The sequence below is a fragment of the Molothrus aeneus genome, chromosome 1 (genome assembly GCF_037042795.1).
Source record: "Molothrus aeneus isolate 106 chromosome 1, BPBGC_Maene_1.0, whole genome shotgun sequence".
Classification (NCBI taxonomy): Eukaryota; Metazoa; Chordata; class Aves; order Passeriformes; family Icteridae; genus Molothrus; species Molothrus aeneus.
In genome coordinates this window covers 128,771,947-128,790,386 of record NC_089646.1, presented here as the reverse complement: position 1 = coordinate 128,790,386, position 18,440 = coordinate 128,771,947, and the positions used below count along the sequence as shown (strand labels likewise).

The 18,440-nt window shown below is 39.1% G+C and overlaps 2 protein-coding genes across 4 annotated transcripts in view; both read left to right on the top strand.

Annotated features, from left to right (window-relative positions):
• The window catches only part of FZD6 (frizzled class receptor 6), a 67,161-nt gene that overhangs the window by 8,160 nt on the left and 40,561 nt on the right, over nucleotides 1-18,440 (top strand). The gene's annotated exons all lie outside the window — the stretch shown is intronic.
• The window catches only part of BAALC (BAALC binder of MAP3K1 and KLF4), a 35,574-nt gene that overhangs the window by 8,294 nt on the left and 8,840 nt on the right, over nucleotides 1-18,440 (top strand). For 2 of the 3 annotated variants that reach the window (XR_010784939.1, XM_066564832.1), the window contains exon 2: nucleotides 9,443-9,612. Coding sequence is in view for 2 of the 3 variants with exons in the window: in XM_066564832.1 (XP_066420929.1) it covers nucleotides 9,443-9,612 (170 nt within the window). In the remaining variant the exon portion in view is untranslated. Of the gene's footprint in view, nucleotides 1-9,442; nucleotides 9,613-14,692; nucleotides 18,119-18,440 lie in introns of those variants that run through there. The other variant, XM_066564820.1, reaches the window with a different exon arrangement.

Genomic DNA, 18,440 nt, shown 5'->3' with positions numbered 1-18,440 from the left:
GCAAAAATATTCCTAGTTATTGAGAGCCAAAGGTCTGTCATTAACTAAAGGAAGAAGTTTTACTCTGTCTCTGCAGCAGGTGGTGGGGGGGAGGGATGATGAGAGAGGGAGAGTGCCTGAAAGGGTTGAGCAGGCAACCTGAGTCATGGTTTTGTCAATGGCAGATCCTGCCAGCAAATTGCTGAGAAGGAAATTGCTCTGCAAAATTACTCTTTTTGTGGAAACAGCACTCTTTGCTCCATCCCAGCCTTTATATCCTGATTCAGGACATTTAAAAATTGTTTTTTCTTTTCCTTGGGAATGTTACACTTTCTAGCCAGTTCTAATTCTGCATTTTCCAGTTTAGGAATGTAGAATTCACAGCAAAAAATTAAAAATTTAATTAGATTTAAGCAAAGATTCCTGCCAATCTCAAAGCAGAAGAGCAATTGTATTGCATACAGGAAACACAGTTCAGAGTGCAGTTTGCCTTGCTCATTGATTAAAATTTCCAAAATTTCCACATAAAGCACTTCAATGCTGAATTACTAGGCAGTAATTCAGCATTGAAGTGGCCAAAAATCTCTCTTTTCTTTAACTGTAATCAGTTCTCTAAATATATCTCTTCATAGAAACAGAAATGGTACTGCTAGTTCCAACTTTTTTCCCTCAAATGTCCCTGCAGTTTAAAACATATTCCAATTAAAAGAAATCTGGGATTGAAAGCTGGGGTTTATCTTCAATTGAATATATAATATTTAAGACCCAGGATCAGAATGATCAAAGCCAGCAGTTTATTGTAAGGCTTTCTCTCTGACCTGCACCCCTCTTTTCTGGAGTACAGGACCAGATCTCTGGGGCTCTGGTGAGTGGGTCCATTTTTCAGCAGCTGTGTCACATGAAACAAGGGCCTTGGTCCCTTGCTGTGCACAAAGAAATAATGCAATAAGGCAATTTAATCTTCTGATGAATACATTAGAAAATAAAACACCAGTCTGTTCTCCTAGACTGCCACAATGCCTTTTCTGTTCTGTTTAGGAAAAAAACAGGTTAAAAGTAAGTGAAAGAGGTAGATGAAGGAGTGGTGTTTTACCAATTAACATGGACAGCTGAAGGCTGTGAGCCAGGACTTTACATTTTAAGTTTTTCCTGAGTTCACTGAGCCCCTCTGCATTGCTGTTTGCTTAACTGAGCCTCACATTTTAAGGAGCTGATTAAAACAAAGCAATGTTGAGCCTCCTCCTGGCTCCATCTCCTCCTGGGAGATGGAAGATTTAGGCTAGCTGGTCCAGATACATGCTAGCTACTGAAGAGAAAAATAACCAGCTCATTCTTTATTGACTGACTGAAATATTTTTATTGTGGGTTTTTTTACCAGTTTCCAAACAGTGTATATAGATGTGTTTCTGTCTTTGTACATTTTGTCTGGATATTGTCCTCATTTGCACTTTTCATTTTTGTAAACTGCTAGCATTTCCCATGTGGGCCATCAGAATTGTTTCAAGCACTTGCAGTACTAAAAGCATGAATATCTGACATTTGCACAATGCTGATGCCTGAGTGCTTTCTGAATGTTTACACTGTGCGTGGAAAAGATGGAAAAATGCAATGGATTTATCTAGAAGATGGTTGATGGCTGATGGCATGAAGTTTTAATGTAGCTACTGCCTTCATTTTGGAGTGAACATAAATGTGAGTGATGACTTTTTCACAGGCATACAGATACATTAAAGGCAGAGCACTTTATGATCATAGTTACACTGGTTAAGTCAGCAGTATATCCTTCTGTATATTTATACTGTAAGGCTGGGAATGGCACCAGGCCATACAGCCCACTGGTCTTCCCTGAGTTAATTCCCACACATACCTTTGGGATATTGAGACTGAACTTACAGCTTTCCAGTGGTTGACATTTTGCCTAAGCCTTTGTAAATTATCCCAGTAGTCAATCACTATTTCAAAAAATAAATGTGTGCTGCAGTGTTGTGGGTCTCCAGGACAAGGTGAGAGATGAGAATTGACTGCAAGTTCTCAGAAGGCTGATATATTATATTATATTATATTATATTATATTATATTATATTATATTATATTATATTATATTATATTATATTATATTATATTATATTATATTATATTATATTATATTATATTATATTATATTATATTATATTATATTATATTATATCACTATACTAAAGAAGGAAAAAGGAGACATCAGAAGGCTAGACAAGAATGATAATAAAACCTGTGAGTGACCAGAGAGTCCAACACAGCTGGACTGGGACTGGTCATTAAGTAAAAACAATTCACATGGAACCAATCGAAGATGCACCTGTTGGTAAGCAACTTCCAAACCCCATTCCAAGCAATCAGATAATTATTGTTTCCATTTCGTTTCTGAGGCTTCTCAGCTTCTCAGGAGAAAAATCCTGGTGAAGGGATGTTTCAGAAAATATCCTGGTGACAAATGTGCAAGGTAGTACTTGGAATGTTTAACTTCAATTCCAGCTGCTGAACCTTGGTAAGCAAAAGTGAGGATTCATTTCAGTTCATGTTTCATGTATACCTTTAAATGTTTTTCTTGAGGATTTGTATTTATATTTAGTCTGCCTATATATTTTTGCTGCTCCTCAGTGTGATTAAGTGAAATGATGCATTTCACTCATCATAAAACTCCACGTGTGTTTAGCTAGGTAATGAGACTGATGGTAATGCTTTCCATGTCCATGTTGGAAATTAGTCTAGACCTTAATGAGAGATGTTTTATTACCAATCCCAAAGGAGAAGGAAAGCCCAGGTAAAGGAGAGGGAGGGAGGCAAAGAGCCTGTGGACACCTCCAGCTGTAAGGCACTGCACAGAACAGGCTGGGTACTGCAGTGGGAAGGGTGACTGAGAGAGGGCCAGCTGCCTGCTGCTTGTTTTCCATCTCACACAGTGCTCTCCTGTAAGGAAAACTTCTTTCTTGGCATTTTAAGGAAAGGTTTAGACAGGAACTGAGCCAAAAGCCAGCACTTTGGGAAAACAGGCTGATTTGTCATAATTTGGACCCATGATATAAGGTATTGTGCATGGAGTATATATTTTTTAACATGTACTTTTTATGGGCTTTACTGAAACACAGCCAGTATATTTGCATGTGGAAAAGCAAATACCCCCACTCTCTATCCTTCTAAAATCCAGTACCATGAAAAGCACTTCAGAGCTTTGCTATTTTGTGTTGGTTTTTCAGGTTGGAGGAAGGAGTGATCTGTTTCTGGCACATCATGTGACACTAGTTAGTTGCTTAATCTATTCTGTGTTATTTTTCCCAGGCAAAAGATGTATTCAGCTGTCAAGGTCTTCCAAAATGTTGCTGATGCTTATTCCAAAATACAGTGAAAATTTGGTTCTTCTATCTTGTTCCAGTTATCAAAATTTGTACCTTCATGCATTAAACTCTGTTATCTTTCTGGTGTTAAGTTCTTGCCTAGCACCATGATTACAATTCTCTCAAGTTTACCTTCTGTATCTTCCCTTGATGGTCAGGCCAATTCCCTTTAATTCATCTTCTGGGGTCTATTTGCCATGAAGAACCCTTTGTCTGGAGCTTTGAAATGATCACACATTTGTTAGAGTGTTGCAGCATGCTTTTCCCATTTGGAATAAATATAAATTTTTATATTCACCTTTATTTCACAGACATGGTTACAACTCTATTAAATTTGTTTACAAGACAGTTATTCTGTGATTCTGTATCCCCATTTGAAATTGAAATATACCAATATGCAAAGATTTAGCATGTACTTATGAATTTAGACCATGCAAGTGCTATCAAGGTTTGCAGCTTGAGAGTTTGTTTGTGCTTTAGGAGGAGCTCACTGGAAATAAGCTTCCTCCTGTAAGTATGGAGGAAGGCACAGAGCTCCTGGCTGCCTCCCCACCCCAGCACTGTGCCTGGGCATGGCTCAGCCCTGCTGCCTGGAGACAGCTGTGGAGAGACCCCCAAAATGTGTGGAAAGTGAAAATGCATTTGTTGCATTTTGCTTCACTGTCTAAAATTCATATCACATTAGAGTTCAGAGAAATCATTCTGGATCCTCTGAATGTCTGGGAAGAAAATTTATTGCATTATTGTATTTACAAAACATTTTTTCTGATAATATTTTCCTGCTGCAGTAGGAAATCTCTGTAAATCTGGATCCTTCATCCTAGCTCACAAACCCACTCTCTGCTGTGCCTCAAAGTTTCTAAATTGTTTCTTGTTAGGTAAAAGAGCTATTGCATATTTCCTGAGCATCTGGCCTCATCCCCGAGGCTACTGCTTTGGAGGAAATGACTTAAACCTGACTTTTGTCACAGCCCCCACTCCATTTTTTATTGGATCCCTGCTATGTCTGGTTTTTGCAGCCAAAGTGTGCACCAGCCCTCAGGCCTGCAGGTGCGTGGCTTTCCCAAAAATAAATAGTTTCAAATCAGGAAAATAGGTAGAGAAAGCAAATGTTTCAGTGCTTTCTGTGCTTATTATCACTCTAACATGAAATGCAAGAAACTTGGTGATGATTGCAAGCACATATTTCCTCTGGAAGCACCTGTATGTGGTGATAATACTTTCCATTTTTCTTCCCTGTGAGCTTTCTCAGAGTCCATCTTTACAGTGCAGCATCTTTTTAGGCAGGCACTTTGTAAACCAGCATCTTATGCATTGTACATGAGATAACAGTCCTGATAAATAAAAAAGGGTGTTGCTGAACTAGAAAATGGAACCCCACTGGTTTGTTCATAGTCAGTTCCAAAGGTATCAATTCAGCTAATCAACAGCTACCTGCTTTAAACAAATGTATGCTTGTTGTTCCATAACAGAGCACCTGATAGCACAGGGTCTCCTGGGTACTGGGTCAGACCTAGAGCAGGTTTGGGTCTGAATTCATGTCCTGCTTTAAAATGAAGTGGGAGAATACTGTGGCAAACACACATGCAATAATTTTCTCTACAAACAGTTGACTCTTCTGGCTAAGATTAACTTTGTCTCCTTACTGCAAGGCTTCATACCCTGCCCAAACTTCTCAACAGCATTAGCTACTGCAGCATCACTGATTTTCTTAGCCACAGAAATGTTCAGGTCACCTTGAACCTTGCTAAGATTTACTCTTTGGATTAAGCCTGTGCAGGAGATCCAGGCAGACCTACCTATGTGTTATTTGTGGTTTGAGAAGTTTCCTGTGGTCCTGATATTTAAGAGCTACAGAATTTTGCCTGCTAGATCTCTTTTCTGTCTCTCTGTGCCAGATGTCAATCCATGACATAACTTTGCTTTTCAGACCAGTTTTACATTCAAAAACTGAATAAATTAGGTGATTTCCCCCCTTTTCACATCATCTTTGTACAAAGGTGATACAAAAATATTCATACAAAACTGGTTAGAAAGAGTTAAGAGTAAAAATTTCCTCTTTTCTTTATGAAATACTGTTATTGAATAATTTGACTTCTTAGGTGTAACTAGGCTGTATGAAGAACTAGAGCAGGATGTATGCAATGTTTCTCTTTGGTTTTCACCAGTGTTGTCATTATAATAAAAGAAACCAGAAAAAAAAAAGAAATACAGGTCTAATGTCCTAAATTTTCATTCTGAATTTTACATTTTCACTGACCTCTCTGTGATGAGCACCCTATTTACTAAAATAATTATTTTCAAAGCTTTCTTAGACAGCGCCTCCCCAGGTAAATGTAGGGGGGAGGTTTAGAGCTATATGACTTAAACATTTTGAATGGACATAAGCTTGCAAGTCTGTGAGCAATCTTTCAGACTGCAATTTTAAATGTCTCCTAAACCACAAAATTGGGGATGATGCTATCTGAAAATTTATGAAAACTCATTCAAAATTTTAAAATTATCATGTTTGCTTTGTTTTATTGGAGAGCACACCAAGCTAAGCTGCTTTCAGCTGCTTGTTCTGATTCCTGTGCTACCTCCCAAGTTGTGCCAGTCTGGCTGCTTGCGTCATTGGGGGAAGAATAAAGTCTAGGATGGATTTCAGTTTAAAATAACCCTTTTTTCCCCCTGATGCTGCTGAAAAAAAGCATTTGTCAAGCTCCAGCCTAAGGGATTTCTATTGGCATGGTAAGAAAGGCAATTCTTGGTGTGCCTGTGCAGGCCAGCAAGCAAAGAGGAAGGTGGTAAACGTTGCCATGGGAGGACAAGTTCTTTTAGGCACACTTTGTGCTGGAAAGGTAGACTTGGATTTATGAATTTATGAGCAATGGAGCTGCTGCAGAGCTGTTCTCCCTGTGGCCATTGACACAGAACTGGTGTGTGTTCCTTCCAAATAAACCTTACTGCAAGCAGTGAAATACCTGCCCCTCGTCCTCCATTCCTGCCCACAGAGGGAGCAGCCTGGCAGTCCCCAAACCCCAAGCAGCCATTCCCGAGGGAAGGGTCCCCATCACATTTGTGGGCGTTTAATAATCACCCAGAAACCCAGGTTTTGGGAAGGGAACCTTGAGAATATTGCAGCCTTGCCAGGTCATTTGAAAGTAAAGTGTGTACTTGACAGAGCATTGAGGTGGGATCTGCTGTTTCCCCTGGCCTAAAGAGGCCCACAGACTTTTGGCAGGGGTGCCATGAATGAGAAGATGAGAATGAAAACAGCATTACTGAACCCGTTCATTTAGATATTACAGTGATTTAACAACACTGATGTAAACTGAAGCTCTACCATGAAAGACCAAGGAGATTATTTACCAAACCCCTGCTGTGAGGATGGCATAAATATCTCAACAGTTTGCTTGTTTTAAACCACAATGAGGCAAGACCTTTATTATTGCCACCCTGCTGGCTTTTAAATTCCAATAGTACAGAAGAGAGTTAACTCTTCACTTTTGTGTACTGTGGCAAATCCTACATAGCAATGCAAGAATATTTGCTATCTTAAAATCAACCCTGCGTTCCTAATCCTTTTTAAACATCATCTCTGTTTTGCAATCATCATTCTGTGTTATGTATCTAGCCTATAAAATAGGTATTGCTTTATGGATTGCCAACAAATCTCGTGCTCTTAACAGCACTGCTTATGTATGCTCACTGTAATTTCTTCTTGGTGTTCATACATAATGAGCAAGTCACTGAAGCCTCTAAGCTGTTGCCCACTGTCTAAATAATCTATTTGCCAATGAAAATGAATTCTAAAATAGTTCCTTAACTTCAGAATAGCAAACATATTACAGTATAAAATAAAAAAAATTTTGCCTAGTATTGGTGGCCACTAGGTCATCCATATAAAACTTATAGTAGTGATAGTAGAAGGCTCAGTATCCTTGGTTTATATTTGATAAGTATTGCAAAAAAAGTCACACCCCTGCAACACAGGATGCAGCAAGTATGCTCAGGCTGCAAACTAACAGAGACAAAAAAAATGATACAGATACACATTTTCAGGATTGAGATTTTCCATCTGCCTCTGAAAATGGATTAATGTAAGAAAAAGTTTTCTGTGCAAGACCAAAAGATGCAACACAATCTGATAAATGAACAATTGGACTTAATAACAAAATGGCTTTTTAGCTGACAGATGTTTCACCAGATAATTTAGTCAGAGACCAGATGGCCAAAGAGATACATGGTGGAAATAATTTCATAGGATGACTCCACAGAAGGAAAAACTCATCATTTGGAAGTTTGAAATGTCAAAGACTCAATTAATGGAATTAGTGTGTAATTCCTGTGCAGTTTTCCTGTTGAAAGCTGTGCTCAAGCTCATCCTCAGAGCTCCACTGCAAGGTGAAGCAGTGAGCTCCTGGCTGGAGCTCTGACTCACACGTGGCTCACTGCCTCTCCACCTCCCTTCCTGACAGCTGCTTTTGTCTGCAACATCAGCCTGTGCCACTCACTGCTCTGCACCAAGGCTTTGTTTGCCTCTCCTCTGGTCCCGTGGAGTGATAGGGAGAGGTAAGACCTAAAACACAACTAGGAGGAGAATTCTGGGAGATGTAGGAGAGGTGAAGTTTACTGTTGCCTTACTGAAGTTGCATCTAAACTTGGGCACAAGAACGACATCAGTTTTTATATCTAGCAGAAAAGGCAATTTCCAAAGACAGAAGTATTTTTTTTTAAAAATAAATTATAATATTTTCAACTTTCAGTTCAATTTTTTTCTATCAAAACCTACGTGACAGCATTATTAGTTACCACCACTACAAGTTAAAGTGTCTTTGGAATACTCTGCCTCCATCTTCTGACTGCTCAGGGAAATGCAGTGACTAGTTTGTAGTCAGACATTACCTCACAGAATCATAGAATGGCTTGAGTCAGAAGAAAACTTAAAGACCTTTTATTCACAAAATTTTATATATTTTCAAGACCAAGGCTTTGAATATTTGGGTGAAACTTTGTTGAATTCAGTCATTGCCTTTGCTAGCTAATACTGACAAATGTTGCTTTCTACTGAAAAATCATCTTTTCTTACAGATTCCTGAAAAAGAATTCACGACTTTGCTTCATTTTTAATATCTTTAACACAGCACTTGAATTCCTACCTGATTAATGTAGAAGGTTTTGATGACACAATGTAACTTCATACAGCCATGGCTTGTCATTGTTTTTCCACATACTTTTTTCTCATTTAGTGTCTGTGACTCCTAATTTTTCTAGATTTGATACCTGCATTATCAGTTAGTAAATTTGCCTTCTTTGTTTCTCTTTTAACGAAAATCTCTTAATAAATAAGCTTTGACCAAAACTCAACTGAGAGCAACAGTCATGCTTCCCACTTACCCCCTGTATTTGGATTTCTGACCCATTGTTGCAACCAGATATTGAGTGCTCTGCACCCACCATAAATGACAACTGATTTTTGTTAATGCAGTAAGATAGGAAAATTGATCTATGCTGTCCAATATCATATCATACAATTCATGTGTATCCACACAGCTAGAGCAGAAAGCAAATTACTCATTTGTTTGATTGCTGATAGGCAAAACAACATGAAATAATTTTTTTCAAAATTTCTTAACTTCAAATGAAAAGAACATTCAAGGCAAGGCCATGCATAGAGCAACCTTTCATCCATATTGGTCTCATCTGTCATGCTCACATCTAACCCCTTATTTCCCAGAACTGAAACAGATTTAAGGGGGCCTTCTCTGGATCTTAAGTTCAACTCTTGCTCATGCAAGGAGGTGTGTGTGTAGAGAAGTCAGTGGAGACCTGCAGGTGATAAAAATCCACTGGCATGCTGCACTCATTGACTGTTTTCCCAAGATTTCCTGAGCCAATGTTTCCCAGACCAGTGGACCATAGGAAAAAGGCCAAATGATGTCAAATGTGAGGATGAAGATGCCACAGGGAGGCAGACTGCTCTCACTGGGGTACTGTACCACACCTTGCATCACTGACACCACCTCAAAATGAGACAAAATAGAGGCACGGCAGAGCCAGCTCAAATTGCTCCTCAGTATTAACTGCCCAATTCCATGTGTCCCTGCTAGGTCTTCTGGAGGATGGGAAATTGGCTCACACAGGTGTACCTACAGCATCAGCCACAGCTGGAATGCTGAATGCTGAGAAGAGGAGCAACTGTGGCTCTCAGGGTGCAAACCCCATAGCCCACAGCATGGGAGCTACAGCACAGAGACAGAATGGCTTCAGGACCACTGAGGTATGAGTATAATTATGGTCCCTATTGCCCAGCACTAGCTTCAACCAGGTCTAAGTTACTTTTGTGACAGCCTTTCTCTTTGCAGTGAAACTGTATTCAATGTCTTGAGACATGAGAAAATGGTGCCAGGCTGCACTACAGGCATGGCATGATTGAGCTGAGCACCTCTGGCAATGCTTCATGCCTGAACAGCCACAGAATTGATGTTTTATTTGTCAATCAGTGTAACACACACTTGCTACAGTAAAAAAAAGCCCCAATGCTCATTTCTTTCCAACTCAGGCCAGTTGTGGCATGTATCATATAAACTACTTAGATTAATTATCTGAAAAGGAACATGTTTTCCCTTAACTGCTGTTCTGCTTAAAATATGTGCACTGCATGAACCCTGGCTCATCCAAAGCTGGACATGAAGCTTGAAAAAGTCAATGGGTGTCTTTTCAATAACTTCAGTAGGCTTTGGATCAGATCCTCCCCCCTTTTCCCCCTCACTTATGTGTTGTGTACATTGCATACATTGTAAGGACAAGACTTTGGGGCTGTACCAAAGTCCAGCCTTCTCCTGCCACAGCTGCCTACCCACCCACCTGCCTCCTACAGCCTTCCTTCCACTTGCTGCCCTGTTTGCACAGCAGCTGCTGAGCTGCTGCAGAATAAAGAAAGCCAAAATCTATGGCTGGTTTACTGCTTCCTTGGTTTCTCATATGAGAAGGTGTTAGCTAAAAATTAGGGGAAGGAAGACTTCCTTGTCTTCTGGGTTATCTGCAGATGTAGCAGACAAAGTCTTTTACATGGTCCTTGGCATTTCTGGGGAATCTCAGTTTCTACTTTGAGAAGTGCTTGCCATGCTGCTGTTGCTGCTTCCCCTACTTTTTCAGGGGAGTCTCCTCTTGCTACAATATCATAGAATTTCACATCTGGGGAGAGGGGGACTGTAAAGTTTTGGCAATCACAGAATGTGCAGTCATGGGTGAAAGTTTACATCCCTGTGGGAATCTGTCAAAGGTACGCTGCACTTCCTTCTGGGTGAGCATGAATTGAGCCTTGAGGTATTCCCAGAGTGGACTCATAAATAACATCTTTTACATCGAGTTTTACCCTCTGTGAATAGGATGCTCCCTGAATTTGCATTACAGTTCCACAAAATTTGGCACAGCAGTAGTTAAAGGTGTAATATTGGCATTCAGTCTCCTGCAGACAATGGTGAGTGGCCACTATCCCCTCAGCTTTTTCACCATTCTCCAAGGGATACAATTGTTTTTCTTATCTGTACAATGCTGGCTGTATTGGCAGCCCTCTTAAACATAATTTTTACCTTTTCTTCCAGTTTTTGCTTTATCCCCTTTTCTTTCTGCAACTGTTTGTGCAGCTGCTCAGTTTCCAAAGATAGTAACAATTCAGTTGTTTTCCTGTCCTCTATTTCCTCTCTCAGATTTTGTTTCACACTGCTATGGTTTTTTCCTACCTAATTTCTACAATAATTGTCTTTCCCTATGCTCTGTTGAAGCGAACAGAACTTTAAAATTATCTTTAAGCTTGTTATTAGGTTTCCAATCTTTCTTTTATTTCCCTCTCAAAAGCCAGTGATGACTTTAATACTCCATTTTCTGATTTCAAAGCAGCATGTTCTATATATAATATATTTGAGGGAAGGACTCTTTGATTCCCTTTTGCATGTAAGATAAGTGAGCCTCCAATACTGCACAAATAATTGCTTCGTCTTTTCAGAATTTTTGGGCCCATTTCTTTCCTGCCTGGGAAGGAGCACGTTCATACTTCTGTAACTATTTATCCATGGCAGTCCTGCTGGCTACACCAATTCTTCTGTCACATAAAAAATTAGGGAAGGCAGACCCCCCCCCCTTGCTTTCTGTGTTGTCTGCAGATGTAGTGGGCCTGGGGGCCTTCCCTTCCTCACTCAGTATTATCTGCCTGTCTGACATCCTGGGAGACCTTCACAGACAATATTTCAGAGTAAGCACTCTGGCACTCTGAGTCTGGGGAGGTGCCAGAGGCACAGAGTGGTGGCACAGTAATTCTGGTCAGGAGTGCAATCTCTGATGCAGAACTGACATGCATTGCACTGTAAGTCTGGGCAAACTCAGTAGGACTCCACGTTCACAAATAGGGCAATTTCTTGCCTCTTGGACAGAGTAAGGTCCACAAACTGCTGTTGATAAATGCACTGACATCAGAATGCATAAGCAATAGTATTACTTACTATTGGAATAAAGCTTACCTGACAGGAGTTCCCATGGGGAACTGTTGAGCATCCCAGGACACAAAGGAAGAGCCTCCTCTGACCTCCCTCCCCTGTTAAATCATATTTATATTGTTCTCTTCAAGGATGGGGGGAAAAAGTTTCAGTTGACATAATTTCACACTTAAATGGAGTTTGAGTAACTTTATATACATGTAAAGATTGTACAGGTTTTACTTTGCTAGCATACTACATGGGGCATGAAAAGGAAGATGTGTTTTCAAGTTCAGGCAAATTTCAGCTTTTGGTCACCATTTTGGTCATTCCCTCAGCCTAAGTCCTGTTAGATGTTTTGTTTTAAACAGAGAATGACTGCAACACCTCTGTGCAATTCCATCCTTTGTTTCTTGCCTCTCTCAGACATGAACAATCTCCCCTGGTGTCCCTGCTCCTCAGGTGTGCACAGTTTGTTGAATTACTGCCAGTGTGCACACTCCTCCTTGCTGAGTCTTTTGACATTTTTCCACAGAAAGTGCCTCAGCACAGCGTGTGGCAGAACAGCTACACCCACCCCATCAGAAGCTGTCCCATCTTGAGAGTCACATCCTTAAACCAAGGAGTCTGAGCAAATGAAAAAGGAAATTTGGATTGAACTTCACCTTGCATTTGCCAACACACAACACATCAGTACATGTCTATTTATTTTATAGCTCCACTGTATTATTGTCTTTTGTATTGCTATAGTACAAAGGTATTCCCAGGTGACATAAAAGATACTGTATCTTTTCATCAGATACTGCTGTATCTTTTCATGAGATACTGCACCTCCAGGTGGACAGGGGCACATTCCACAGCAGCATGACATCTAGAGCCATGGGATTTCTGTAAATGAAAAGCCCAAATGCTTGTCCTAGCCACTAGCCCACAGAGAAATCTTAATTGGCGAGGTTGGATATGGTCGAACAGAACTACAAAATTATCAATCCAATTTGAAAAAGACTTGGTCACAATGTATAATTACCCTGTGCACCTGTCCCACTGTTAGACAAAATTGTCTAATTTTGTAATTGAATGGAAAATTACTTCTGTGTTGCACTTAGCAGGAAGTATGGGCAGATTCCCACAACATATTAATCATGTGAATGTTGACTGTAATGGTACTAATCAGTGAAGTGTGGGTTCCTGTCCTGAGGCCCCATGACTTTGAAGATACCCTCCTGCATTTTCTAGCTGAGATACATTCAGTAACATGTATCTCTGCTGTTGCAGCTCAGTGCAAAACAATTTCTGATAATAACTAAAGCATTTACATCATTCTCCACATCCAATGCAGGTACATAAGAAGTTGTTTGAACATCTTTTAGCAAAAAAAGAAATATATATGCCTAGAGAGAAAGTGTAGTAGCTAATTTAGGCTCCAGCTCTGGTCTGCCATTCTGCATCTCTGTTTTTCCACTTTTAGGGAACAATAAGGTGAGCATATAATGTGAACAACTTAAGTTTAGATGCCTAGAGTTTTTCTTTTGTCTCGACATGCTATGGGATACAGGGCAATGCAGCACATAGTGCCCTTGCAAGGCTTGGGTTGTGCCATTGGCCTGTGGGCTAGCAGGGGATAAATCATGTCACCCCTCTGTTTTTCACTTTCTCCTGCATCAAGCTCTAAAGCAGCCATCTGCCTTATCCCTTGATACCTGGGTATGACAGGGTACAGCTTGTGCTGTTGAAGGAGAAAAGGTTTGACACCGACTGACTCAGAAATTTTATTATCCTCTCATCACTGTAATGTCAAAACAATTTAGAAGTAAAAGATGATGATGATGACAGTAATAAAGAAAGGAGTGCTAATACCAGTGAAGGTAACAGGTTGGTCAGATATCCCTCCAAAGAAAAGGTGGTATCCAGATTATGTCCCTGACTGACAATAATCTGGTTTGATTCTCATTGTAGTTTTTGGCAAGGACCTGCATGAGCAGTGGCACAGGGGGAGCAAATAGCAAAGGAGATGGTGTATTCAGGCTGCAGAAATGTGAAATAATACACAGCAACAAATTAACTCCAGGTGTTTCCCTGTGATATATATGAACTTTTCCCTTATGTCAATGGCTGAACTTTATCAGATATTATTTTACCTGGCACTCTTACCACGTAAATAATGCCTAATTTACCTAACATTCCTTACACTGACAAATAGTCTCGTGGAACACTGGCAATGCAATAATCAAACCCACCTAACCCAGCTGTGTGTCTCTATCAGCCCAGATCTGGGTACACTTTATTAGACCTGTCCAGTTTTCTGTGCATTATGGTGCATTGTTTATGGCAACAAGCAGTCTGGGAGATGGAAAAGTACAAATTTAAATTAGGGATGCACTTGCATGCCTCAGACAGACTGACTTTTTTGAATATTGAAAATAAACTGATGAATCTCTGAAAGGTATACATTGTGCTTGGATTTTGTATGCAGGCAGAAGTGTTAATTTAAAACTATATTTTCACATCAGAAACATAAAATCAAGTACAGAAAATTCAAGCTCAGGCTAGTGATGCACTATTCACAGCGACATGAAAAGGAACCTCTAATTTTCACTTCTGGACTGAAACCAGATTTATTTGCTCTGCCTTTACAGTACAGACATGCAGAGATGATAATTATAGGCAAGAATGTTGATCCAAAGCCTACTGATATCCGCTGTCTTTGCAGCAGATAAAAGCTTGTGTCCACGCTGAATGAGACAGTTGCTCTGCACCACAGTGCTGTATGAAGGATGCTGGAGACATTCTGTTAATTACATAGAACTGTTTTTGTAAATTAGGGGTTAATCATCAGTGACTCTGTTGTCCTTGTGGAACTCACTGTACTGTTTAAAACTCTCACAGAGTAAATGGGACACACAGAAAACGTCCACACAAGAAGTTGCCATTAATGTTACAAAAAGCATCAGACAAAGTGACAGGAGAAAAACAAAGAATTGTGCCAATTAATGAAGAAAATTGCAGAAGAGGATGGACTTCGCTGCACTTTAAATGTCAGTCACTGAAGACATGAAGATCTCTAGGTGTTCCAGGTTGAATACAGCAGACAGCTGCTACTGAGTGCCTCCAGAAGCAGGTCTTGTGGAAACCAGCTGCAAGCACTGTAGACATTACAGTGTTTGTCTAAAGACAGACATAGTCATTTGTCTAAAGCAGTGGCACTGCACAGACATACACAGAAATTCATTATATTTGGTTTTTACCAACTTCCGTGTTATCCCTTGTGTATGTCCTGTTCCACATTGCTATTAAGATGAGGCTGGATAATAAGGGGTACAGCTCATCACAATTAAAACCAGGAAATGAACAAATGAATCTGAATTTTTAATCATAAAGTTGTTTTGAAACCCAGAGTTCATTTAAAGCACTCACATATTTTAAAACACAAACCCAGACATCTGAAGAAAGTGAGACTAAAGTCTAGTCTTCCACAAAATCTCTTTTCAATTATATATATAGGTTATATATATTTAAGTCATACAGTAATGTTTTTCTATATTAAATGTTCAATTACTTAGTTTTAATTTATTGTTTGTATTGACATAATTTTGGTCTTAAAAGTAGTAACTTTCATATTGATCAGCCTTACTTGAAGGTCCTAGTCTCAACTAGTAAGTAGAGTTGTGGCTACTTGGTTGTTTTATAAATGCCCCTTTGATTATGTTGAAGCCCAGTCTGACTAGGAAAAAAGTTACCATTAACATTACAAGAAAATAACCACAATTTTTAAAGCCATATTCTAATGTCAGTTCAAAAAGTTAACTTTCTTTCTTCAGACATATATCCATATATCCATAATATACATACATACATATATATATATATATATATATATATGGATGTATATTAGTATCCTTAAAGGGCCATTTAACTGTTCAAACAAGCATAAAAGAATAGAATTGTGAATGGAACCCTAGTTTATTCTGTATTAGGATCATTTTAATAGCTTGCTGCTTAGGTGTGTGAGTTACTTTCCTTGTTGCACAACAAGTCTATGCAATAGGAATTGTTTATTAATTACTCCAACAAAAAGGCAAACTGGAATCCAGAGTTAGAGCCAGAATTTTGCATACTATAGCATATTCTAAAAGGATTTGCTGGCAGAGAGAGTGCAGTATAAACTTATATGATACAAGAAAGCTACAGAAAGTGATTAATGATCCTGATGTGTTTAAGGATAAACAGGATTTTGAAGGAAGGCTAAATGGAAGGTTGGTTGGGTAAGAAGCTGTTCCAGAGATTGTGGCCTTGGGTGGATACCACATCAGAGTGAGTAGATGCAAGAACAAAGGAGTCCTGGCAGTGAGAGTATTTATTAGCTAAGAAATTATTTAGTGATGATGTGCTGAGCAGATGTGTCACACAGCTCGGGTCACACCACAGAAGGAAGGCCATGACCTGCATGGCACATGAAGCTGCCCTGGCTCATGGCAGCAGCCATCAGGGAGGCAGCTCTTGAGCCTTGTATTCCCAGCATGAGCTGGGACAGGATGGCTTGCAGGAGATGGCCTTGGTACACAATTATCTGGGCAACAGCACAGACCTTGCTCATGCTGACCACATCCCCCATCAGGGCAGCAGCTGCAGTGTGCTGGATGCTGCCTGCCCTGCACTGCTCATGATAATGTTCCTGAGCTACTCCAAGATCCCCTGAATCTGTTTATATCCTGAAACTTAACCTTATGACATTCAAAGATTGGATCCAACTTCTGTGGTAAAAGCCATGTTTAGTAACAAGCAATTTTATCCACACTCCCCATGTAATACATTACTGTTCTTATCATTAGGCATTAGTAACTGAAAAGAAATTACATTATGTCCTAGGTGGCTTCTTAGTGTTTGATGTGCAAGCTTCCAATGACCTTAACAAAACTAAGAGCATGTTGTGGATATGTAGATCTTGCTTCTGTACACAGATTGGGATATACTTATGTTTACTTTCCTTTGACTAGAGATAACCACAAGTAAAAACAACCAATTTATAAAATAATACCCCACTCTGTATAATTAGGGTGACAGAATCTAGTCTATACTACTTCAGACAATTTAAAGTCCTCATAATGGATTCCCATGTTAGTTTTAGTGGAAGAAGAAAGCCCAAAGAATCATCTGGACATTTTCACTCCAGGTGGCCTTCCTAGAAATGAGGAGTCTTATTTACAGGGTCTGTTCTTTGAGCATCATCTTTCAAATATAAATGGCTCAAAGACATCAAATAAAATAACCATGTTAAAAGACATGAACTTTCAGATGAAGGACCTGTGGGCATCTCTGTCTTATATGTCAGGACTATTTAAATGTAATTTTCCCCAAAAAGGCATTATTGCCACATAGTTTATTTGATGTCCCTTGGCTGCACGTGAAGATTTCTACAGGTACACTGAAACAACACACTTTTTGCTGGAGGGATTTGCCAACAGATGGTGAGTTCTTGTGATTTATCTAAGTTCAGAATTTAAACAGAAAGGAAATTTGTCACATTTCCACAATTCCAACACAATAAATACATAAATACATAGAATTTTCCTATATATCTTGATATATTTTCTTTCACTATGTGACAAATGGAATCATTCAAAATCAAGAGGATATTGTCTAAAGAAGAGAGAGGATTTACAGTTACCAATTCATCATGAGGCAAATTAATCTTCTCAGTACAGCTTTATCTTGCACTATTCCTTCATCTTCTCCCTTACGATTCCTTAATATATTTCTTCATTTCAGCATCACTGTAGGACACTGAAGGAAGACACACAATTTTAATGTGTGACTGAAATGATTTTCTACTGACATAAATAGGAAACTATAATTATTGTGTAAGCAATATATGAGTACTGCATTAAAGATGCATTCTTGTTAGTAGACTTACTGAGATTTCATAAAAAACAGGACACAGGTAGTTTTGATCTTCCTAGTATGCTCATATACATATTTATTTGTGCATGTCTCTGCATGTGTATGTTGTAATGTCTTTAGTGTGTACTTCTGCACTTCAGGCACATTTTTTTGAGAACCTTTAATTTCTGTTTGTAATTCTGATGCCCAAGTGTAAAATATTTTAATGTTTGAACTGAAATTTGTTTTACATGCTTTATGAAAAGAATGAGATATATCATTTGTGCACAGAAATGGTATTTGAAAAAGCAGGCTTAGTTTTATTTACAAATACATCTAAATTCAAACTAGACTAACGGGAACATTTTTGTACTCTCTACAAATTAATGAAGATTGACCTTAAATTTGAAAATAAAAATAGAGAACATTTTTAAAGTGTCTGTTTATTACTCCACTTATTTCACTTTTCTGCGTTTGTGGTTGGGTTAGCTTTTAAAGCTGAGATCAAAGAGGGCAAAGGTGTAATGAATGGCACACCTGCTATTCATGGAATCAGAATATTTCTGTATCTGATGTCCTCAGGTTGTGGCTCATGGACTGTTTGTTCATATGAAAGAAGGCAAAATATATATATTCCAATAAGAAATCGGTGTATTTGCCAAAGAGGGATTATGAGGTCAAAATACCAGTTGTACCTGTGTAATTAGAAATGGGAGAGTTTGTGGTTGCTGTCATGGCTAAAGTGGAAGACAGTGGG